The sequence below is a fragment of the Lethenteron reissneri genome, chromosome 28 (assembly GCF_015708825.2).
Source record: "Lethenteron reissneri isolate LAM-NWPU_2019-01 chromosome 28, ASM1570882v1, whole genome shotgun sequence".
NCBI lineage: Eukaryota > Metazoa > Chordata > Hyperoartia > Petromyzontiformes > Petromyzontidae > Lethenteron > Lethenteron reissneri.
This window is the reverse complement of record NC_083806.1, coordinates 3,329,735-3,352,256: the sequence shown is the minus strand read 5'-3', so window position 1 is coordinate 3,352,256 and position 22,522 is coordinate 3,329,735. Positions and strand designations below refer to the sequence as shown.

At 51.0% G+C, this 22,522-nt stretch overlaps 1 protein-coding gene across 2 annotated transcripts in view; it reads right to left on the bottom strand.

The window, feature by feature from the left end:
- The window catches only part of LOC133348848 (alpha-1,3-galactosyltransferase 2-like), a 29,170-nt gene extending 9,946 nt beyond the window's left edge, over positions 1-19,224 (bottom strand). The window contains exon 1 of one of the 2 annotated variants that reach the window (XM_061561907.1): positions 18,192-19,224. In XM_061561907.1, the coding sequence (XP_061417891.1) occupies positions 18,192-18,223 (32 nt within the window). In that variant the 5' untranslated portion in view covers positions 18,224-19,224. The remainder of the gene's footprint in view (positions 1-18,191) is intronic. The other variant, XM_061561906.1, reaches the window with a different exon arrangement.
- Between the last annotated feature and the right edge of the window lie 3,298 nt (positions 19,225-22,522).

Here is a 22,522-nt window from a genome sequence, read left to right as displayed (position 1 = left end):
TGCATTTTAATGAGGGAAATAAGTATTTGACCCCCTCTCAATTAGAAAGATTTCTGGCTCCCAGGTGCCTTTTAAAGAGGCCGGCACGGCACACGAGGGGGTGGGTGGCCAGCACCACGCCCAAACGCCTTTGTCTTCTTAGTGGCGATGTTTACACACTGCAACAGGCACTCAATTGAGGCTGAGTCGATCTAGGGGAGGTCCAAGACCGGTTCAGATAATCGTCACTGGTATTGACCGACGAGCGGGAATTGAACTCGGGTCGCCGGGTTCGTAGCGCAGCGAGGTAACCGCTACACGACCACTCCACCCAATCTGTGTACACACACACACAGACACGTATACAGTCCACAGGTCCGTATACACGTGTACACGTGTCTATGTGCCACATTGTTCCGTCTGCACGTGTCTGTATACACACTGCTCCGTGTGCTGGTGCCGGTGTTTACACTGCTGCGGGTACACTGGAGACGGACGAGTGGCAGGTGTGTATGTGTGACGTCGCCCAAATTTAGTTGTATATAAACAGGAAGAGAGGACTCTAAACAATCGTGTATATTTTGTACCCAGAATGGGCAACGTAATTTAATAAAAAATAATATTACTTCACAATTGTAACAATCGGCTACTTGTTGTTTGCACTCCTACACTTATTTATCCCGATTAAGCTAGTGCGGTGCCTGTATCAAATGTTATAAAGGAGCCCTAACTAAAAAAAACACGTAAATATTAAAACACACATTTTTACTTGCATAGTAAAGTAATTGTATATTTTTCATTTGCTATACAGCCAGATAATACGACAAATCGCTACCCTTAAACACCCAGTCGTTCATAAAAGTTGGAGGCAGTATAGTACTATAGTAATAGAGCAAGTGCAGAATCACTGAACCGGAATTGGTAGCTTGAAAGCATTTAGCGCGGGACCCTTGAAAGTGCGGGGCCCGTGGCATATGTAGCTACTTGTGCTACTGGGATAATCCGGCACTGGTAATTTCCCGTGGAGCTCTCACAACCCAGCCGCTCCCTTTCCTCTTCAGGCTTAACGCCACTCCAAATGCTATTTCACCCCTTTTGATATCGACTCTCCTACTCCCTGAACCGCCCCAACTGAGAGCCCCACCGCGGCTGCCCCACCGATCACTCTCCACGTCACATCCACGATGTGGTGCTGATCACGTTCAATATTCAGCGGCCACGAGTCATGGAGTCTCATCCCTGAAGTTCCCCCCTCCGTTGTAGGTGTCGCCTCCCTCTATCGTACAGCCTCGCAATGTCTGTACACACAAGGATTGTGTGTTTAACTGCACGTGGACGTGAGTCGATTGAGTGTGCCTGTTGTTAAAGAATGCCACCGCCAGGTGTAGGGGGCTTTCACCGGCCAGGTGACTCGAGAGAGGGTCGCGAAGTTAAAATCCCGATCGGGGGTCGACTCAGCCAATCATACATCTGGGGTCGATAAAATACGACTTAACTGAAATATGGATAGACTCGCCATGAGAATGAGAAATACCCACCATTTGCTCTCCCAAGGTTGTAAACGGTGGATGCTCAATTTGAGCAAGGAGTCACTGAGGAATCGTGACAGCTGTAAGAAACCATGAGTAGGCCTCGGCACGGTAAGGTAATTTACCCTTTTTTACCGGGTAAAAGGGTAAAGGTGTCGACATGCCAAGGGGTGGGGTAAAGTGTAGGGTAAATGTAGCTCATACTCTTAGTTTTTTCGGTAAAGTCACGTAGGTAAAAAAAATTAAATTAATAAAAATTTAATAATAAAAAATCACGACGTTTCGGAGGCAGCACAAGTCTCCGTCATCAGGTGGGACCGTCACAGCCAGATTTGCTGTATCAAGTGAGGCAGGGATTCCAAGATGCAAGTTCTTAAATACAAGGTAAGGGGGAGTGGGGGGTTATCAGAATGTGGTAGCCAATGAATGGAACGTATTGGGAGGGGGGCGGGGCTAAAAGAGGTGTGCGTAGACGTGGACGTGTTTGGGCACAAGCACCCGTTGGTGCACATGATAGAAGAGAACGAAAATGCCCATGTTGTTTTTTTACCAGTGTTGGCTGACAATCAAATACGAAAAAGGAGAGTACTGTTAAACGCTGGGGATGTTAACACTCGGTAAAGTAAAATAGTGCCTGTCAGATAAGATGGTCCAAAAATGTGTAGTTAAATCTTTTTTGCATGGTTAATAACATCTTTCCAATGATTACTAAGTTTGTACCCATCATCACGGTTGAAATTATGTTTGTGTTTGTATATCTGAATGGCTTCGTGTACAAACCTTTGATGGTAGCCAGAGGGCTTGCAGAGCACCTTGGTCTCGGAAAAAAACACTATCATGAGAGCCCACCGCGTTGTAGCAATGATCGGCAACGGCGGAAGACTCAATTTTGCCGTGTTTCAAATCTGACTTGTGCTCGCGTACACAATCAGAGACATGACGTTTCGTTTCCCCAATGTAACAATCACCACAGCTGCAACTCAGTTTATAGACTCCAGGATATTGCAAGTCAGGGATGCCCCCCTGACCCTCCCAATACGTTCCATTCATTGGCTACCACATTCTGATAAGCTCCCCCCCCCTTAACTTGTATTTAAGAACTTGTATCTTGGAATCTCTGCCTCACTTGATACAGCAAATCTGGCTGTGACGGTCCCACCTGATGACGGAGACTTGTGTTGCCTCCGAAACGTCGTGATTTTTAATTATTTTATTTTTTATTAATTTGAATTTGAATTTTTTACCTACGTGACTTTACCGAAAAAACTAAGAGTATGAATCCTTGCAGTCGCGAAAGCTTCAAATCTAGAATTAAAGGTAGCTCGGAAGAATTACCCGATAGGGTAAAGGTAGCGCGAAGTATTACCCGGTAAATACGGTACCTTGTTTACCGCTAAAAGCTCCGTGGAGCAGTCCGTGGCCTCCATTTAATAAGTAATATTTTAAAAAACAGTTTTAAAAACACGCTTTTATTAAATGTACCGTACTAGTAATGGCAGAACTCCACGAATCCAGGTAGTGGCCCCGAAGCTTGCCATAACGTAAGGGACCGTGGCCAATTACAGCCAACGTCAGTTGAGCGTGGACAATTAGACCCAAGCCGAAACATAACATATAAAAAATAATGTTTACAATTTTTTTATGATAGAATATAGTATTGTCATCAGTGTGACATAAGTATACCAAGTTTGTAGTCGATACGTCATTGGGAAGTGGGTTAAAATTGAGTTACAACAACAACAACGACAACAACAAATACAACGACGACAACAAGCGTGTAAAATTGGAATCATCGAGAGTATTCTATATGATTAAAGCGCTCTACCTAGCATTTACCTTTATCAACCTTTTGCATGTGTAGTAGTACCCCAGTAATTACCAGAGGTGTGGACTCGAGTCATGTGACTTGGACTCGAGTCAGACTCGAGTCATGAATTTGATGACTTCAGACTCGACTTGGACTTGCATAACAATGACTTTGTCCCACCTCTGAGGTGTGGACTCGAGTCATGTGACTTGGACTCGAGTCAGACTCGAGTCATGAATTTGATGACTTCAGACTCGACTTGGACTTGCATAACAATGACTTTGTCCCACCTCTGAGGTGTGGACTCGAGTCATGTGACTTGGACTCGAGTCAGACTCGAGTCATGAATTTGATGACTTCAGACTCGACTTGGACTTGCATAACAATGACTTTGTCCCACCTCTGAGGTGTGGACTCGAGTCATGTGACTTGGACTCGAGTCAGACTCGAGTCATGAATTTGATGACTTCAGACTCGACTTGGACTTGCATAACAATGACTTTGTCCCACCTCTGGTAATTACCCTGTAATCGGGTAGTTTGTATGGGGTAAAGGTAGGGCAAAGCTAGGCTCGTTGTTTTATCTGTTACCTTACCTTTGCCAAGGCCTACCCATGAGAATGGACTCTCTACAATCGTTCAAGATTAGAGGCGACTTTTACGACTGCGGTTCATTTGCATGCCTCGGTCACCGTTAAACCTCCGACAGTTTGTGTGTAGTTAGCGATAGTGTTTTGGTAGCAATAGCGCGTGTAGCGATAGTGTGTGTGGTTAGGTAGCGATAGCATGTGCGTGTAGCGATAGTGTGTGTGGTTAGGTAGCGATAGTGTGTGGTTAGCTATAGTGGGGCAGTTAGCGCCCTGCGCTACGAATCCAGCGAACAGAGTTCGATCCCCGCTCACGGCCAACACCGTTGACAACTAGTATCTTCAACGGTGCAAGGCCTCCCCTAGGTCGAATCAGCCTCAAATGAGTGCCTGGTGAAAACATCGCCACTGGGGAGACAAAGGCCCTCGTGTGCCGTGCCGGCCTTCGTAGGTGCCGCTCGCTCTTAGCACTTGCCCCAACAGTGTGCCGAGGCTATACGGGGGTTCTTTGCCTTTGCGTGGTGGCGTGCGGCACCGGCGAGTTTCGTGACTCATTCCTTGAAATCAAAAACACCCGGAAAAATGTTCCCCGAAATGCGGCCTGGAGACTTCAGCAGAGCTCAGCGTAGAAAATTTGTCCGCCTCCCTGCCAGTATCGATCTCTGCACATTTAAAGGAAAAAAAAAAGGATATTTTTACACATCCCATCAGTCGCCACGGGCTTTCCGGGAGTGAATAATCCCCCAACAGCAGCAGTCGTTGTGGTTCCACTACACGCGCAGCACCTGGCACCGCTGTGACTCACAGTCTCCACAACAACTCTGATCTATTGTTACCTCGGCTAAATGTTGTCCCTGTCACTCTAAACGTGATCGTTTAGACGCACCGAACACGCACTGACAGGTAACACACACACAGGTCACACACACAAAGGCAGGTAACACACACACAGGTCACACACAGACAGGTAACACACACACAGGTAACACACACACAGGTAACACACACACACAGGTAACACACACACAGGTAACACACACACACACACAGGTAACACACACACACACAGGTAACACACACACAGGTCACACACACACACAGGTAACACACACACAGGTAACACACACACACAGGTCACACACACACACACACAGGTAACATACACACACAGGTCACACACACACACACAGGTAACATACACACACAGGTAACACCACACACACAGGTAACACACACACACAGGTAACACACACACACAGGTAACACACACACACAGGTAACACACACACACACACAGGTAACACACACACACACAGGTAACACACACACACACAGGTAACACACACACACACAGGTAACACACACACACACAGGTAACACACACACAGGTAACACACACACACACACACAGGTAACACACACACACACACAGGTAACACAGGTAACACACACACAGGTAACACACACAGGTAACACACACACACAGGTAACACACACACAGGTAACACACACACAGGTAACACACACACATAGGTAACACACACACACAGGTAACACACACACACACAGGTAACACACACACACACAGGTAACACACACACACACAGGTAACACACACACACACACAGGTAACACACACACACAGGTAACACACACACACAGGTAACACACACACACACAGGTAACACACACACACACACACAGGTAACACACACACACAGGTAACACACACACACAGGTAACACACACACAGGTAACACACACAGGTAACACACACACACACACACAGGTAACACACACAGGCAACACACACACACAGGTAACACACACACAGGCAACACACACACAGGTAACACACACAGGTAACACACACACACACAGGTAACACACACACACAGGTAACACACACACACACAGGTGACACACACAGGTAACACACACACACAGGTAACACACACACACACAGGTGACACACAGGTAACACACACACACAGGTAACACACACACACAGGTGACACACACCGGTAACACACACAGGTAACACACACACACAGGTGACACACACCGGTAACACACACAGGTAACACACACACACAGGTAACACACACACACAGGTAACACACACACACAGGCAACACACACACAGGCAACACACACACACAGGTGACACACACACATAGGTCACACACACACAGGTGACACACACACACACACACAGGTGACACACACACACACACACAGGTGACACACACACACACAGGTGACACACACACACAGGTGACACACACACACAGGTGACACACACACACACACACAAGTGACACACACACACACACAGGTAACACACACACACAGGCAACACACACACAAGCAACACACAGACAGGTAACACAACAGTCACTACGCCTACCCAGGGTGGGAGTTAAGTGGATTTTTTTTGCCCCCAGGGCAATAATAACAATTCCGTGTTACACATCATCGGCAGCAGCCATGGTCTATCCACTGCTTCACGCGATGACCGCACGCAAAACAATAACCCCGACGTCTTGAATGCAAATACAGTGCACGCAAAGTGCAGAGAGAGCGATTAGTAACCGGTTCCCGAATTGGGACATGACCCCCTTCACCCTGGGGGCATTGCAGAGCCGAGGCAAACTCCGTGCAATATTTAATGACCGCCACCATTAACCACTCGCCAACACCGGGGGTGGTTCCGTCATCGTCGTCGGCGTCGTCGGCGTCATCATCGTGGGGTTCTTCGCGTGAGCCCGCGGACACACGCGACCCTTGGCAGTGAAGTTGAGCGCCAGGAAGCGATCCCCCCCCCTTCCCGAACGTATCCGACCGTTGAACTCCCTTTGCGTACGGCGCAAAGGAAGTTCAGCGTGCATCCAGTGGGAACAAAAGGGTAGCCGGCTTCGTCGTTGCGCGTTGCGCGTGGGGGTTGTTTCGTGTTTGTTTACGGGCTCGTGTTTGGCGCGCATGGGGAGCGGGAGAGAGAGAAATATGTACATAGAAAACAGGGGGGACAGACATATAGTAGGGAGAGAGGGGTAGAGAGAGGGAAGGGTTACGAAGGAGGAGAGCAGAGCGTGACATCTTTTGTGAAATCTTTCATTTAAAGAGGGGGGGGGGGGCACATAAAGCAAAGCATTGAAGAAAAAACAAAAAAACGAAATGATGAACGACGCAAAGTGCCGACTACACCGAGCATCTTCTTGTTTCCTCTGGTCGTAAAGACAAAAGAGGAGATGGAGAGAGTATATAAGTTACTGCATTTGTATACACGCAAATGTAGTAACTTAATGAATGAGGAGAAACTATTCGTTCATTAGCGCCCTGAGAACGATTTTTAAAGGTGCTTATGAATTGAACGTATTATTCAAATAACGTTTCATGCAGTGTTCATATATCGGTTGAAGAAAAATGGGGAATAAATATTCCCCATGTCAAAAGTATTGCAATATCGACAACTGCAGCATAGATGACGCTACGGCATGTGGCACCTTGAGGCGTCGTGAAAGGTGCCTTATAAGTGCACATTATTATTCTACACGGCAATGTGTGCAAGATAAGCACGCGCAAACAGGAGCACCGAACAACCAACACGACCTGACAGACACATGTGAATCACAAACACCGGCAACCCATGACACCGTCTTCAGTGTCATGCATTATATGAAGTACCATTACCTTGATAGAATATTACTGGTAGGAACCCACTGGTTCCACCAGCCCACAGGGGATTATTGTGTCCGTCCGTCCGTCGTGAAGGGAGGGGCTGGATGGAGAGGGAGGGGCTGGGTGGGGTGGGGAGGGGCTGGGTGGGGAGGGGTGGGGCTGGGTGGGGCTGGGTGGGAGGGGTGGGACTGGGTGGGAGGGGTGGGGCTGGGTGGGGCTGGGTGGGGAGGGGCTGGTCACCCCATGGTGCCCTTATAAAACTCAACGTTTAACCTATCAGCTCCCTCCGCAGGAATGTGTTTGTTTTCACGTAATATTGATCACGTGAAGAAACGAAGACGCCCCCGCCTTTGCCGGCCAGCGCTCGAGATCACCCTCGTCTCAGTGACAGAGCACCAACGCACTGACCCAGTTCGTGCAGATCGTCGTGCAATTGTTTTGGATACAAATTCAGCGACGCTGCAAACTTCACAACAGCACATTTCATCCGGAGCAGTGGATTGACAAATGTTTTGGGAACTCATTTCGCACAGTACGTAGCCAACCGTGCTAATCAGACACATGGCTATGATAGCCACAGACGTGGCGCAATGTAGGCTGGATGTGCTGTGCCGGGCGGAGAAATATATTTCCGAATCCCCGGCCTCGATAGACCCGGCGAAAGTGAAGCTCTGGTGTTAGATGGCCTTTTAAAAAATGAATCGCTTTTATTAAACAACACAGACACGAGCAGACAATGAATTCATATTTGCCTGTCCACATGAAAATTTTAATAAAACAAACATTATGCGCAGGTGCCGGGAATGATCGTGACATCGCAGCATCGCGAGTTGTGGCGGCGGCTTGGGGAGGCCATCATCCAGCAGTGGATTGACGATGGCTGATGATGATGATGATGAAGAATGTTTAACATCGACTGTGCCACGACCCCATCCACGCACGCCCTTCCCCTTGATGTTTTGCACGACCCCATGTCGAAACAAGGTCGGGGCAGAGGTCGCCGATTCATAAAAACATTCAAATGATCGCATTGCGCTGCTGAGTTGGCGGCAATGGCGCACGCGCACAAATAGCAATGGTTACCGAGATGTGCTCACGAAGAGGAGGCGTTGCTCAACCGACCGCCTCTTACCGACGCGTTCCCAGTGACAGCCTGGAATCATCTTCTTCTTGGTTCTTTCGGTAAAGTCACGTAGAAGGGAAGTAATAAAATAATAAAAATAAAACATAATGAAATAATTCTCACGACGTTTCGGCCACAACGCAAGCAGCCGTCCTCGGGTGAAGAATGAAACACCACTAAGCTTGGAGCGTATATTTAAGCTGGGTTGGACGGGGGAAGAAGAGCGCCTTGACAAAATAATTTGCATATCAATACTGTACAGCCTGGAATGTCAAGGAGGAGGGATGAGATTCGGCGGCTCCTCTAGAAGCGATCGCATCACAGCAGCCGGACAGAGCCAAGCCCAGCCTCACCAAGCCACACAAAACCAGCCCAAGCACACTCAGAGCCGGGACCTGCCACACCGCACCAGCTCGGCACACTGGGCCAGCTCAGCCGCACGGAGCCGCACGGAGCTAGGGCCAGTGAGCTGAGCCTCCTCGTCCCAAGCTGGTCGGGGTAGTTTCCTCTGTGCGCGACTTCCTTCCACGGCCACAGGACAGGCACCCATATGGACCCCGCCGGGAGTAACAATGCCGACTATCTAAGGGGCCGTCCATAAATGACGTCACACGGCGTCACAAAAAGTCAGACCCCCCCCCTCAAATATGACGTCACAAAGCTCTGCCCCCCCCAAAAAACATGCTTCAAATCGCTTTAAACTATTGTCATTGTAGTGCGTATTTAATGTGCACTCTGATGTTGTAGGAGAAAACATTTATCAAAAAGTTTATTTAATTAAGTAGAACGTGTTGTCTAGATTTATTTAAAGTTGCGCATTTTTATGTGATGTCACATTTATCACCCCCCCCCCTCGTCACACATCGTCACAAATGTCTGACCCCCCCCCCTAGGTGCGTGACGTCATATATGGACGGCCCCTAAGCACAAACTGTACCCACCGTACTTAAACATCTAATCATACCTACCCAGATTAGCCACAGATCTACCTCCCTCACCTACCAACAGTACCAAAACTACCGACATCTACACTCTACCCACCCACCTTACCAAAATACAGCACCTACATATCCACCCACGTTATCAATACACAATACCGACCTGGCCATCTTATTTAAATACCCACAAATTCCATATATCCGCCTTACCTAAACACCTACCAACACCTACCACCCCTACCACCCCTACCTACACGTATATACACCTACCTATCAATACCTACACCTACCTACACCTACCTCCACCTACCTACCTACCCCTACACCTACCCACCCCCTACCTACCCATACCTACACCTACCTCCACCTACCTCCACCTACCTCCACCTACCTACCCATACACCTACCCACCCCCTACCTACCCATACCTACACCTACCCATACCTACCCCTACCTACAACCCCACCACCGACCGTTACCGCCTGACCGACCGCGCTCGAGGCCCCCCCCCCCACGCGTGGCTGCTCCCCGAGGGGGTCGCGCAACGCGGGGCCACCGAGCCGGCGAGAACTGCGAACGAGGAGGAGCGAAGCTCCCGAGAGTGTGGGGAGGGGTGTGGAGTGGGGGGGTATGGGGTGTGGGGGGGCTGCTGCGTCTCCACTGTATCGCCACGTGCTTTTTTGTTTTGACGCTCCGACCGCCCCGTTCCCGGGGCTGATCGGCCGATACGGCACCAACATTGGCCGCCCGTTGCTCTCTTCTGAATGGGGGTGGGGGGGTGGGGACAGTGCTGGATTATCCCAGTCGCTACACAAGTCGCTACATATGTAGCAGCTAGGGATCACGCACTTTCAAGGGCCCCGCGCTAAATTCTTTCAAGCTATCAATTCGGGTTCAGTGATTCTGCACTTGCTCTATTACTATAGTACTATACTGCCTTCAACTTTTACGAACGACTGCGTTGTTTGAGGTTAGCGATTTGTCGTATTATCTGGCTGCATAGCAAAAAAAACACAATTGCTTCACTATGCAAGTAAAAAATGTATGTGTTTTAATATTTACGTTTTCTTCGTGTTAAATTAGGGCCCCTTTATAACATGTACTACAGGCTCCACACTAGCTTCATCCGGCACTGCCGTGGGGAGAGCGAAAGATATGTTTCCCGTAATTCGCAACGCGGTGGGGGCATGCCTTTGTGCGTTGCTCGGCGTGTTTGCTGCTGGCTGCGAATTCGCGTAGCCACAAAGAATGCCCGAAATAAACGACAAAACACGCGGTGGGGGGGGGGGAGAGAAGCCTCCTCCGTCTGCGCGGGTTAGTTGGGAGCGGTGGTGGTGGTGGTCGTGCGCGTTGAGAGGCGAGGTCTTACGGGGGTGGGTGCCCTTTCGCCGGTATGAAGACGATAGCAAGAAAGGCGTTGTACGCTTTGCTGGCACAATGCAGGCGCGGCGAGATGTGAGAACACAACACGCCAAACAGACGCCTGTTACGACTCGCCAACAAGTCTGCGTAACCACAGGACACACGCATCCCATTCGATCGCATTCGTCCACTTCGACATTCACTCCCATGACCGTCCTCTTTCTCCAAAAAAACTTTTTTTTGTCACCCCCGAAGCTCAATTCAACACCATCTTGCCCTTTGTCATGGGCCGCCTGACACTTCAAAACCTTTCGGGTCGTGTGCTCAAGCAAACCGTGTTTACAAAATAGAAGAAAGCCCTCCCAGGAACCACTCCATTCTGGATTCCATCCGCGCTCGTGAGAGAACAAGCGTCCACATTGTGCACCTGGGCAAGGTCAGGGCCGGCGATACCGGTCGATAGCGATGACGAGGGAAAAACCTCGTGCTCATTTTGCTGCTATACATTTCCACATGGTGAGCCAATTTCGTTGAGCTACGAGCCAGTTCGCTTAAGATAATAGCTCCGTGGGCTTGATCTAGTGAGATAAAACAGTTTTTATATTTTTTCAGTGATTTGTTTACATTTGCTTTAACACGTTAAGGCTATCGCGACCAGAGGGTTGGATTGCGTAAATATACTCGAACTGTATATGTCGTGGGTTTACTCTCCAACGCACCGGTGTGCCCTATGAGTAACGAATTGGCCACGTTCTGTTATCGTGGCAAACCCCACTAATTGGCTGCCGGGTGGTGGCAGGTTTTAACGACGCATTTATATATTTACGCGATCTAATCCAAAACAACCTCGACTATGGATGCTTTACCTCTCTTATCCTTTGCACTCCGACCGCGTTTTTGTATTGTTTGGCGTTGCAACGTTCTGACCCGCTCCGAATAGTCCAGTCCAGTATTCATCAATATCCTGATGCTGATCCACTTGAGTGCCGCCCGGTTACCACCGGCGCTGCCTCCTGGTTACCACCCGCGCTGCCTCCCGGTTACCACCCGCTCTGCCTCCTGGTTACCACCCGCGCTGCCTCCTGGTTACCACCCGCGCTGCCTCCCGGTTACCACCCGCACTGCCTCCCGGTTACCACCCGTGCTGCCTCCCGGTTACTACCCGCGCTGCCTCCTGGTTACCACCCGTGCTGCCTCCCGGTTACCACCCGCTCTGCCTCCTGGTTACCACCCGCGCTGCCTCCTGGTTACCACCCGCGCTGCCTCCCGGTTACCACCCGCACTGCCTCCCGGTTACCACCCGTGCTGCCTCCCGGTTACTACCCGCGCTGCCTCCTGGTTACCACCCGTGCTGCCTCCCGGTTACCACCCGCTCTGCCTCCTGGTTACCACCCGCGCTGCCTCCCGGTTACCACCCGCACTGCCTCCCGGTTACCACCCGTGCTGCCTCCCGGTTACTACCCGCGCTGCCTCCTGGTTACCACCCGTGCTGCCTCCCGGTTACCACCCGCTCTGCCTCCTGGTTACCACCCGCGCTGCCTCCTGGTTACCACCCGCGCTGCCTCCCGGTTACCACCCGCACTGCCTCCCGGTTACCACCCGTGCTGCCTCCCGGTTACTACCCGCGCTGCCTCCTGGTTACCACCCGTGCTGCCTCCTGGTTACCACCCGCGCTGCCTCCTGGTTACCACCCGCGCTGCCTCCTGGTTACCACCCGCGCTGCCTCCTGGTTACCACCCGCGCTGCCTCCTGGTTACCACCCGCGCTGCCTCCTAGTTACCACCCGTGCTGCCGGCTCAGCGCCTGAGTAATGGATGCACCCCGAGAACCGGTTTCGTGTTGGAGCGCAACCTGAATCTCCACCTGAATCTCTACATGAATCTCCACCTGAATCTCCACCTGCCCACACACGCGACTCATCGCCCAGCAGGGAACCAAGGCATTTTTGGTACAAGGAACGCCGCACCTCGGCGTCTGCTTAACGCGAAGAGTTGAGCCAGAAGACAACACACACCCACACACATACCGCACATATCGGGACTTATAAAGCTGCTCCGAAAGTTCTCATTGTGTTTCAAAAACAGATGGTCATCTAAAGTGGGTGTGTTAAACATTAGCTGATCGTGAAAAGCATTGCTGCCCATTGAGTTACGTGGATACGGTCGTTTAGAAGTATTTTAGTCATTCTTTTTATTAATTGAATAACTGTACCAATTGATTAATTGATGAAACTAAACATGTTACGAATCTACACACTCACACCGATATTATCGTGTTAAAATCTTTCTTTTGATCGCAGAATCTTGCCCGCGAATTTATTGAAGCCTTAGCCAATTGATGAGCATTTGTTAGACAAGCAGGCACGCTGCCGCACACCATTGTTCCAAGACATTTCGTCAATTGCGTAATCATCATTGAGGTCCACGTTTGCCTTAGGCACATGTTTCTTTATTCAATTTGATCCAATCCCATTGCTGATACCCAGACATCTCAACAAAGTATCTACCCAACGTATTCAGCAGCTTTAGTATCTACCCATAACTTATTGACCGAACCTACCCAACCCTGGTGATCCATCTACTTACCTACCTAGTAACTAACCCCTTCCACCTGCCTACTCATTAACCCACATTACTATGTATATACCTTCGAGTATTTAATGACCTGAACTCTACTTTAACTAACTAACCTGCTCACCTAACGCACATATTTTTCTCAATCTACTGCTGGATGATTACTCCCCACGCCGTGTCGCGGGGGTTATTTGATCTAACTTCACCACGCTGGTATATACTGTATGCAACACACAAACATAACGGAACATCGCACCGTAAATGCGCAGACAATGTACACGTATTCTTGGTTCTTTCGGTAAAGTCACGTAGATAGAAAACAAAAAATATAAATAACATAATATTTTTTTAATTATAAATCTAAATTATAAATTGAAAATAATAAAAGCAAAAAACCCGCCACGTTTTTTTATTCTGGTTTTTTGCTTTTATTATTTTCAATTTATTATTTTTATTTGTTTATAATTTTATTATTTTGTTTTATATCTCTGTGACTTTACCGAAAGAACCAAAAACATGAATTCCTGCAGTCACGAAAATTTTAAGTCTAAATGTAATGTACACGTAGCACAAGGCACATACACAATATACACAATCCACACACCAACAACACGGATCGGCGCACAACTTACAGGGTCAAACTACACAACGGAGTACACAACACAACGGTGAACACAAAAAGCCCTACCACACCCCACGACACCCTACAAACAACACGTACACCACACATGAATAACAAGCACGCACGCACGCAGCACACGACTGTATACTCACACGACCCACGATATCAATAGCACAAGGACAAAGATACCCCGAATAGCCTCTAACAGATTGCTGGGGCGAGAGAGTGCTGTTCGCGAGCGCCTATGAAGACCAGCAACAGCACACGAGGGGGGTAAGGGGGGCCATCTCCACGCCCGGCCGCCTTTGTCTCCCCAGGACTGATGTTTACACATCAAACGAGGTCCCCATTTAAGGTTGAGTGGACCTAAGCGCTAACCGATTAACATACTTCATGGTAGTGAACGGAAATGAAACTCGGGTCATGGGGTTTGTGGGGTAGTGCGGTAACCACTGCGCCACGACTCCACACACCACACACACACACGCACCACACACACACACCACACACACACACAAACCACATACACAAACCACACACACAAACCACACACACACACCACACACACACCACACACGCACTTAAAAAAGTCTTCAATACACAGGCAGCACATGACACCAAAAAACACACAATACATTTAGCACATCACACAAAACACACCCCCCCCACAACACACCAAACTTCCAAACCACACCCAACACAAAGACAAAGACCACCTGTACAGCCTTGACAGACTGTTGAGGCAAGTGCTTGAGCGAGCACCTATGATGGCCAGAACGGCACACGATGGGGTGGGTAGCCAGCACCACGCCCGGCCGCCTTTGTCTCCCGAAGGGCGATGTTTACACACCGCAGCAGGTACTCATTTGAGGCTGAGTCGACTTAGCGGAAGCACAGGACCGGTTCAGCGAATTGTGTCGGCCGTGAGCGAGAATCGAACTTGGATCGCCGGGCTCATAGCGCAGCGCACTAACAGCTGAACAGCACAGCCCAGCATACAGCACAACACAGAACCAACACACACCACACCCAACACAGCACACACCCAAACACACACCACAACCCAACACAGCACACACCCCAACACACACCACCCCAACACAGCACACACCCCACACCCCATCACATACCCCACCACACACCCCACCACAAACCCCATCACACACCCCATCACACACCCCATCACACACCCCACACACCAACACACACCACCTCCCACACACCCCAACACACCCCACACCACATCACACCCCAACACACAGCACACACCCCAACATACACCACACCACCACAACACAGAACCCCAGCACACAGCACACACCACAACGCCACACACCCCAACACACCCCACACACCCCAACACACTCCACACACCCCAACACATCCCAACACACAGCACACCCCCCAACACACAGCACACACCCCAACACACACCACACAGCACCCCAGCACAACACACACCACACCCCAACACCCCCAACACACCACACTCCCCATCACACCATCACACACCACACACCCCAACACACCCCACACATCCCACCAGCACAGTACAGCACACACCCCCCAACACACCGCACACACCACAGCCCGGCACACCACACCGCACACCCCAACACAGCACACACCACACAGCACAAACCGCACACACCACAGCCCGGCACACCACACCGCACACCCCAACACAGCACACAGCACACACCACACACACCACAGCCCGGCACACCGCACACCAAAGACACCGCGGCGCTCTTTGCGGCCTCTACGTCGCTCCCCCGCGGGCGACGAGCGAGCGAGGCCGTCCTCGCCAAGCCACCGGAGTGGCGGTTTTGACGACAGAGGCGACGGCGGCGGTAACGGTGGCGAGTGTTTTGCGTGGGTACGTTGAACTTCTTTCGCACCGTACGTGACCAACCGTGCGAATCGGAGGCGCAAATGTCGTCGTGACGGGTGGTGACGATGGCGAGTGTGGTGGTGCTGGTGGTGGTGCTGGTGGTGGTGCTGGTGGTGGTGGTGCTGGTGATGCTGGTAGTGGTGGTGATGCTGGTGGTGGTGGTGCTGGTGGTGGTGGTGCTGGTGGTGCTGGTGGTGGTGCTGGTGATGCTGGTAGTGGTGGTGATGCTGGTGGTGGTGCTGGTGGTGCTGGTGGTGGTGATGCTGGTGATGCTGGTGGTGGTGCTGGTGGTGATGCTGGTGGTGGTGCTGGTGGTGGTGCTGGTGGTGGTGCTGGTGGTGGTGGTGGTGATGGTGGTGGTGGTGCTGGTGGTGCTGGTGGTGCTGCTGGTGGTGCTGCTGGTGGTGCTGGTGGTGGTGGTGATGCTGTTGGTGGTGGTGATGCTGGTGGTGATGCTGGTGCTGGTGATGGTGCTGGTGATGGTGCTGGTGATGGTGCTGGTGGTGGTGGTGGTGATGCTGGTGCTGGTAGTGGTGGTGGTGCTGGTGGTGCTAGTGATGGTAGTGGTGGTGATGCTGGTGATGGTGGTGGTGCTGGTGGTGGTGGTGGTGATGCTGGTGGTGGTGATGCTGGTGGTGGTGGTGATGCTGGTGGTGATGCTGGTGGTGGTGGTGATGCTGGTGGTGGTGATGCTGGTGATGCTGGTGGTGCTGGTGGTGGTGGTGCTGGTGGTGCTGGTGGTGATGGTGGTGGTGCTGGTAGTGGTGGTGATGCTGGTGGTGGATGCTGGTGGTGGTGATGATGCTGGTGATGGTGGTGGTGCTGGTGATGGTGGTGGTGCTGGTGATGGTGGTGGTGCTGGTGATGGTGGTGTGGCTGGTGATGGTGGTGGTGATGCTGGTGATGTTGGTGGTGGTGGTGATGCTGGTGGTGGTGATGCTGGTGGTGCTGGTAGTGGTGGTGGTGAACCCTTAAACAAATATAAAGGGGAGACGGTCACGAAGACCGTATTCCCACGCACCCTCGACGAGCCCGGTCGGATACGTACGATGTGAAAGAAGTTCAACGTACACGCATCTCTTCGAGGGGCCCCGGGCAATGGGGAGACGCAGCCTCGATCCCCAATCGCATCCATTCTCCCTGCGAGAGTTGGGATGTCGCAACGCGACTGCGTTGCGAGGTCCAGTCGCGTAGAGACGGAACATGCAGCTACAGTCAAGAGGGGCTTCGTTTGGTCTTTCGAAATCGCGACACTGGGATGGCCGCAGCGAGAGAGGGAGAGAGCAAGAGGTGGGGGTTTACATAAATCAAAGTTTACAAAAATACGAAATGATGAACGAAGCAAAGTGCCGACTACACCGAGCATCTTCTTGTTTCCACTGATCGTAAAAAAATAGAAAGAGCCGAGCGAGAGAGCCGAGCGAGAGACAGACGAGAGAGAGAGAGAGAGAGGCGAAAGATACATGGGGGTGGTATGAAAGAGGGGCCCGAGAGGGGGGGGGGGGGTACATAAAACAAATCATTAAAAAAAAACGAAATGATGAACGAAGCAAAATGCCGACTACACTGATCATCTTCTTGTTTCCTCTGATCGTAAAAAGAGAGCGAGAGACGCGGGCGAGAGCGGCATTGGGTCTACGATGGACACAATTCGGTGGGTTTGGGGTGAGTGGGTGGGTGGGGGTAGCGGAAGATCGCGAGATTGAAAATAAAGTCCGTTTCCACCGAGGGACGAGGGGGAAGAACGCGGTAAGATGATCGCAGCCTCTCAAACACCACGGACGCATCTCACGCGACGAATGCCGTCGGAACGCAGCAGGTTGGCGACCAACAAAAGCAACGTCGCAATAAATCTGCACAAGCGGCGGCGCTCTGGGTGTTATCCCCCCCGCCGCTCTGACGGATGTTTACAAGACGCTCCACCACCGGGGAGAGAAGATGCTCACGATGCATCGTCGGGCACCGGTCACGACCGTCTTCTCGTGAGCCCCGCGGCCACACGAAGCCCCCAGCACGAGCGGAGCGAGCAGCAGAGGAGACCGTGCGGAGAGGACGCGAGACCCGGGGGGGGGGGGGGGGTCCGCGTGCCACGCTCACCTGCTCCCCGCAGGGCGCGGTGTTCCGCCCATGGAGACGGAGCGAGGGCTGAGTGGAGTCTCTGGTGGTGGTGGTGGAGGACTGTGGGTTGTGACGGGCGGCTCAAGGCTCCAGCCGCCCGACTCTCAGAGTGACCGACGGGGGGGGGGGGGGGGGGGACGATTCGGTGCCGCGACTCGCTCCAGCGAGCGACGATGCCGACAGGGGCGCTGTGGGCGGCGCCAGGAATCACCTCGCGCGATGTGCAATCAGGCGCGCCTCGCTATTGTGGTGGTGGTGATGGTGGTGGTGATGGTGATGGTGGTGGTGATGGTGGTGGTGATGGTGGTGATGGTGGTGGTTGTGGTGGTTGTGGTGGTGATGATGATGATGGTGGTGGTGGTGATAGTGGTGATGGTGGTGGTGATGATGGTGGGGGTGGTGATGATGATGATGGTGGTGGTGATGATAATGATGGTGGTGGTGGTGATGATGATGATGGTGGTGATGGTGGTGGTGGTGATGATAGTGATGGTTGTGGTGGTGATGATAGTGATGGTTGTGGTGATGGTGGTGATGATGGTGGTGGTGATGATTGTGGTGGTGATGATGGTGGTGGTGGTGGTGATGGTGGTGGTGGTGATGATAGTGATGGTTGTGGTGGTGATGATAGTGATGGTTGTGGTGATGGTGGTGATGATTGTGGTGGTGATGATGGTGGTGGTGGTGATGATGGTGGTGATGGTGGTGGTAATAATGGTGATGGTAATAATGGTGATGGTGGTGATGGTGATGGTGGTGGTGGTGATGATGATGATGGTGGTGGTGATGGTGGTGGTGGTGATGATAGTGATGGTTGTGGTGGTGATAGTGATGGTTGTGGTGATGGTGGTGATAATAATGGTGGTGGTGGTGATGATGGTGGTGATGGTGGTGATGATGGTGGTGGTAATAATGGTGATGGTGGTGGTGATGATGGTGGTGGTAATAATGGTGATGGTGGTGGTGATGATGGTGATGATAATGGTGATGGTGGTGATGATGATGGTGGTGGTGCACTCAAGGCGTGGTCATGACCGAACAAGGGACTCGTGGGCGGTGCTCGCGCGGGTGGGGGGAAGAGGGGGGTGGGAGAAGGGGCGGTGGGGGGGTGAACTGTGGAAGAGGAATGGAGACCCGACAATGAGCCGTCGTTCCGGGGCACAGAGGCGATCCCAATCGATGTAACTGCGGTCGATCCCGTGAGCGAACTCGCGCGTGCCTAGCGCCGACATCGGGGAGGGGTGGCGGAGAGGGGGCGTGGGGGAGGGGTCTGGGGGACGAGAGGGGGAATGTGGGGGGGGGGGGGAAGATGGGGGGAGGGGGAAGATGGGGGGAGGGGGAAGATGGGGGGGGGGGGAAGATGGGGGGGGGGAGATGGGGGAAGATGAGGGGGGGAGATGGGGGGGGGGAAGATGAGGGGGGGGAGATGGGGGGAGGGGGAAGATGGGGGGGGGGAGATGAGGGGGGGAAGATGGGGGGGGGGGAGATGGGGGGGGAATGTGGTGGGGGGGGGGGGTGCTCCACATTAGCACGTGTCTCGGCCGTCACCATGCGATGTCCTGCTCGTTCGCTCTCCCTCGCCTAGCCCCCCCCCCCCCAACTTCCCCATTTTCTCCTCCACCCCCCCCCCCCCCTATACAGAACCCCACTCATCCGCCCCCCCCCCCCCCCGCGCTATCCTCAGGTTTTATTGCAGAAGTTGAATACGTTGAGCTGTGTGTGCGAGACAGCACTTGCCCCTTCGGCTTGTGAAGGCTATATGGGAGATCCTTGAAAAAGATCTGTACACCGTCCATTCGGTGAGCTGGGCCATGTCGCCCGCGTATGCCCCCCCCCCCAGCCATCGCATGCCCAGCCACCCCGCATGCCCCCCCCCCAGCCATCGCATGCCCAGCCACCCCGCATGCCCAAGCAGCTTCCGTTTTGTCAAACAGAGGGGGGGGGGGGGGGTAAAACGGGCGCGCAACGGCGTGGAGAACAGATGGCGCGGATGCGATAGAGAATGAAGCTTCTTGGGCAGTTGGACAAAGTCGTCCCTCCGACAGTAAAGGAGGGCAGAGGAGCGACGCTCACAATAACGAGGGGAGCGCCGGGCGGCTAAAGCGCAGCAAGGTGTCACAGTGGGGTGCACAGGTGGTGCATCTGTCAGTCATCTCGGTCAACCCATGGCACCTGGGTCTGTTCCGTGACCTTCCATCGAATCTTCCACACTACCCGTGGCCTCACATTGCACCTGGCTTGGCTGTACTTTGCCTGGCGAACGGCGATCGCTGTTGCCGTTTTCATTTGTTTTCCGCTCACATTACCTGCACCAACATCATGTGTGCGGGCGGGGCACCTTTGTCTTTGTCTAGGGCACGCTTCACTGGCCAGACGACACGCACGCAGGCTTCAATACCCGAGGTTCCGAAGGCTTTCCCCCCCACCCAACAAGGGACTTGGTACAATCCAGAAACAATGAGAACATGACAGGACATGTTGATGAGTCAATAGGAATGGGGGGAGGGTGCGTTTGGGTCACGATTGAACGAACGAGTGCGTGAATGAGTGAGCCAGATAACATGTGATTGATTTAATTAATGAGCGGGGAATTGAAAAAGTGAGTCAGTAATTGCCGGATAGAGTGAACAAGTGGGTAAGTGAATGAAAGGGGTAAGTAAATAAGTGAGAGATTCATGTTGATATAATTGGATGAACAAATATAGCCGAGTATACATTCAAACCAGACAATAACTGTACACACTTGTTAAAATTTTGCTCCGAAAAGCGTGGCGCAATGTTTTTTGTTTCCTGTTTCAACTTGGGTCTGCATTAGCGTATGCCTGGAGGGTTAGCCAGATGATGAATCCCAACGTAGAATTATCTTATTTATCTATATAAATACCTTAATTATCTGTATGTATATATGTATGTTTCAAAAACCTACAGGGTACTTCCCGACAAGGGAGAAAACTGAAATTTGGTACATAGATCGCTTTTAGGAAATAAACAGGAAACATCTGAAAATCCGAAGTTTTTTTTTCATTTTAAGGATCCCAAATCTAGATTTTAAGTGCTCCATAAACATGTCTGTGCCCTGTAATTCAGAAACCGTTTGATGGAGTATTAAACAGCAAATACAATTTAAGCGAGATCCATTGTTCTATCTTTTGTTTGAGATGTTTCAGATTAAAGCGGGGTTGGACGAAAAAAATACGCATTTTATGGTGTTCAAATGTGAACAATTCGAAATCCGTAAAATATAGAAGCTTCCCCTCATAGTATTTAGTTAATGAATTCGTTTTTTTCTAATAATAAAATAACGGAATATTTAAATGGAGTGGTTTCCGATGGATACGTCTTTAAATATAAGAAGTTGAATCAAGTCAACAGGTTTTTTTTTGCAGACAATTACACATTTTTGGAGTTGTTAGTGTCTGATTCTAGATTCGAATTGTAAAAAATCATATCAAGTTCATTATTAGATTTATTGAAAAAAATTTGCCTGGCTTTATGAACTAGTATATATAACATAGAAACACAATTTATGACTCCGTGTGTAACGGTTTTATTTAACGATGCCACCAAGTCTGTTGGTAGATGGCAAAGCTCACTGTTACTGGGGACATAAACCAAGAATTCGATCGTGGATTTGGACGCGGTAAAGTCACGTAGAAGGGAGGTAATAGGGAAATAATAAAATAATAAAAATAAAACGCAATAAAATACAATTCTCACGACGTTTCGGCCACAACTCAAGCAGCCGTCCTCCTTCAGACGCTGTCTTTCCGACAGACCTGTTCTTTACCTGAGGACGGCTGCTTGCGTTGTGGCCGAAACGTCGTGAGAATTGTATTTTATTATGTTTAATTTGTATTATTTTATTACTTCCCTCCTATGTAACTTTACCGAAAGAACCAAGAAGATGAATCCCTGCAGTCACGAAAGCTTTAAATCGAAACTGAACGCGGTTGTGATGCGGCGAAACAACTCCATGCCACCCTCACTATTGTTGCCTCTACCCCCCAAGCACTTCACAAATATCTCGGGGCGCGTGGCCTCGAAGCTGCACTTCGACTCTGCTGTCATCAACCACAATATCGGGTTCGGCACCAAAAACAACCGTTCGGTCCATCTCGTGTCATGTTATCTCTCCCTGCTCGCTTAGCCTTATCACCATCATCATCACCATGAACATCATCATCGTGAAAAAGTTCTCCTCTGCACCATGACTCCGATGCTATTATTATCCTCATTGGACCCAAACTGAGTCCGCCCAGGTTGTGCTATCATGTCCACCGTCACCGCTAAGAAAACACTGTAAACCGATG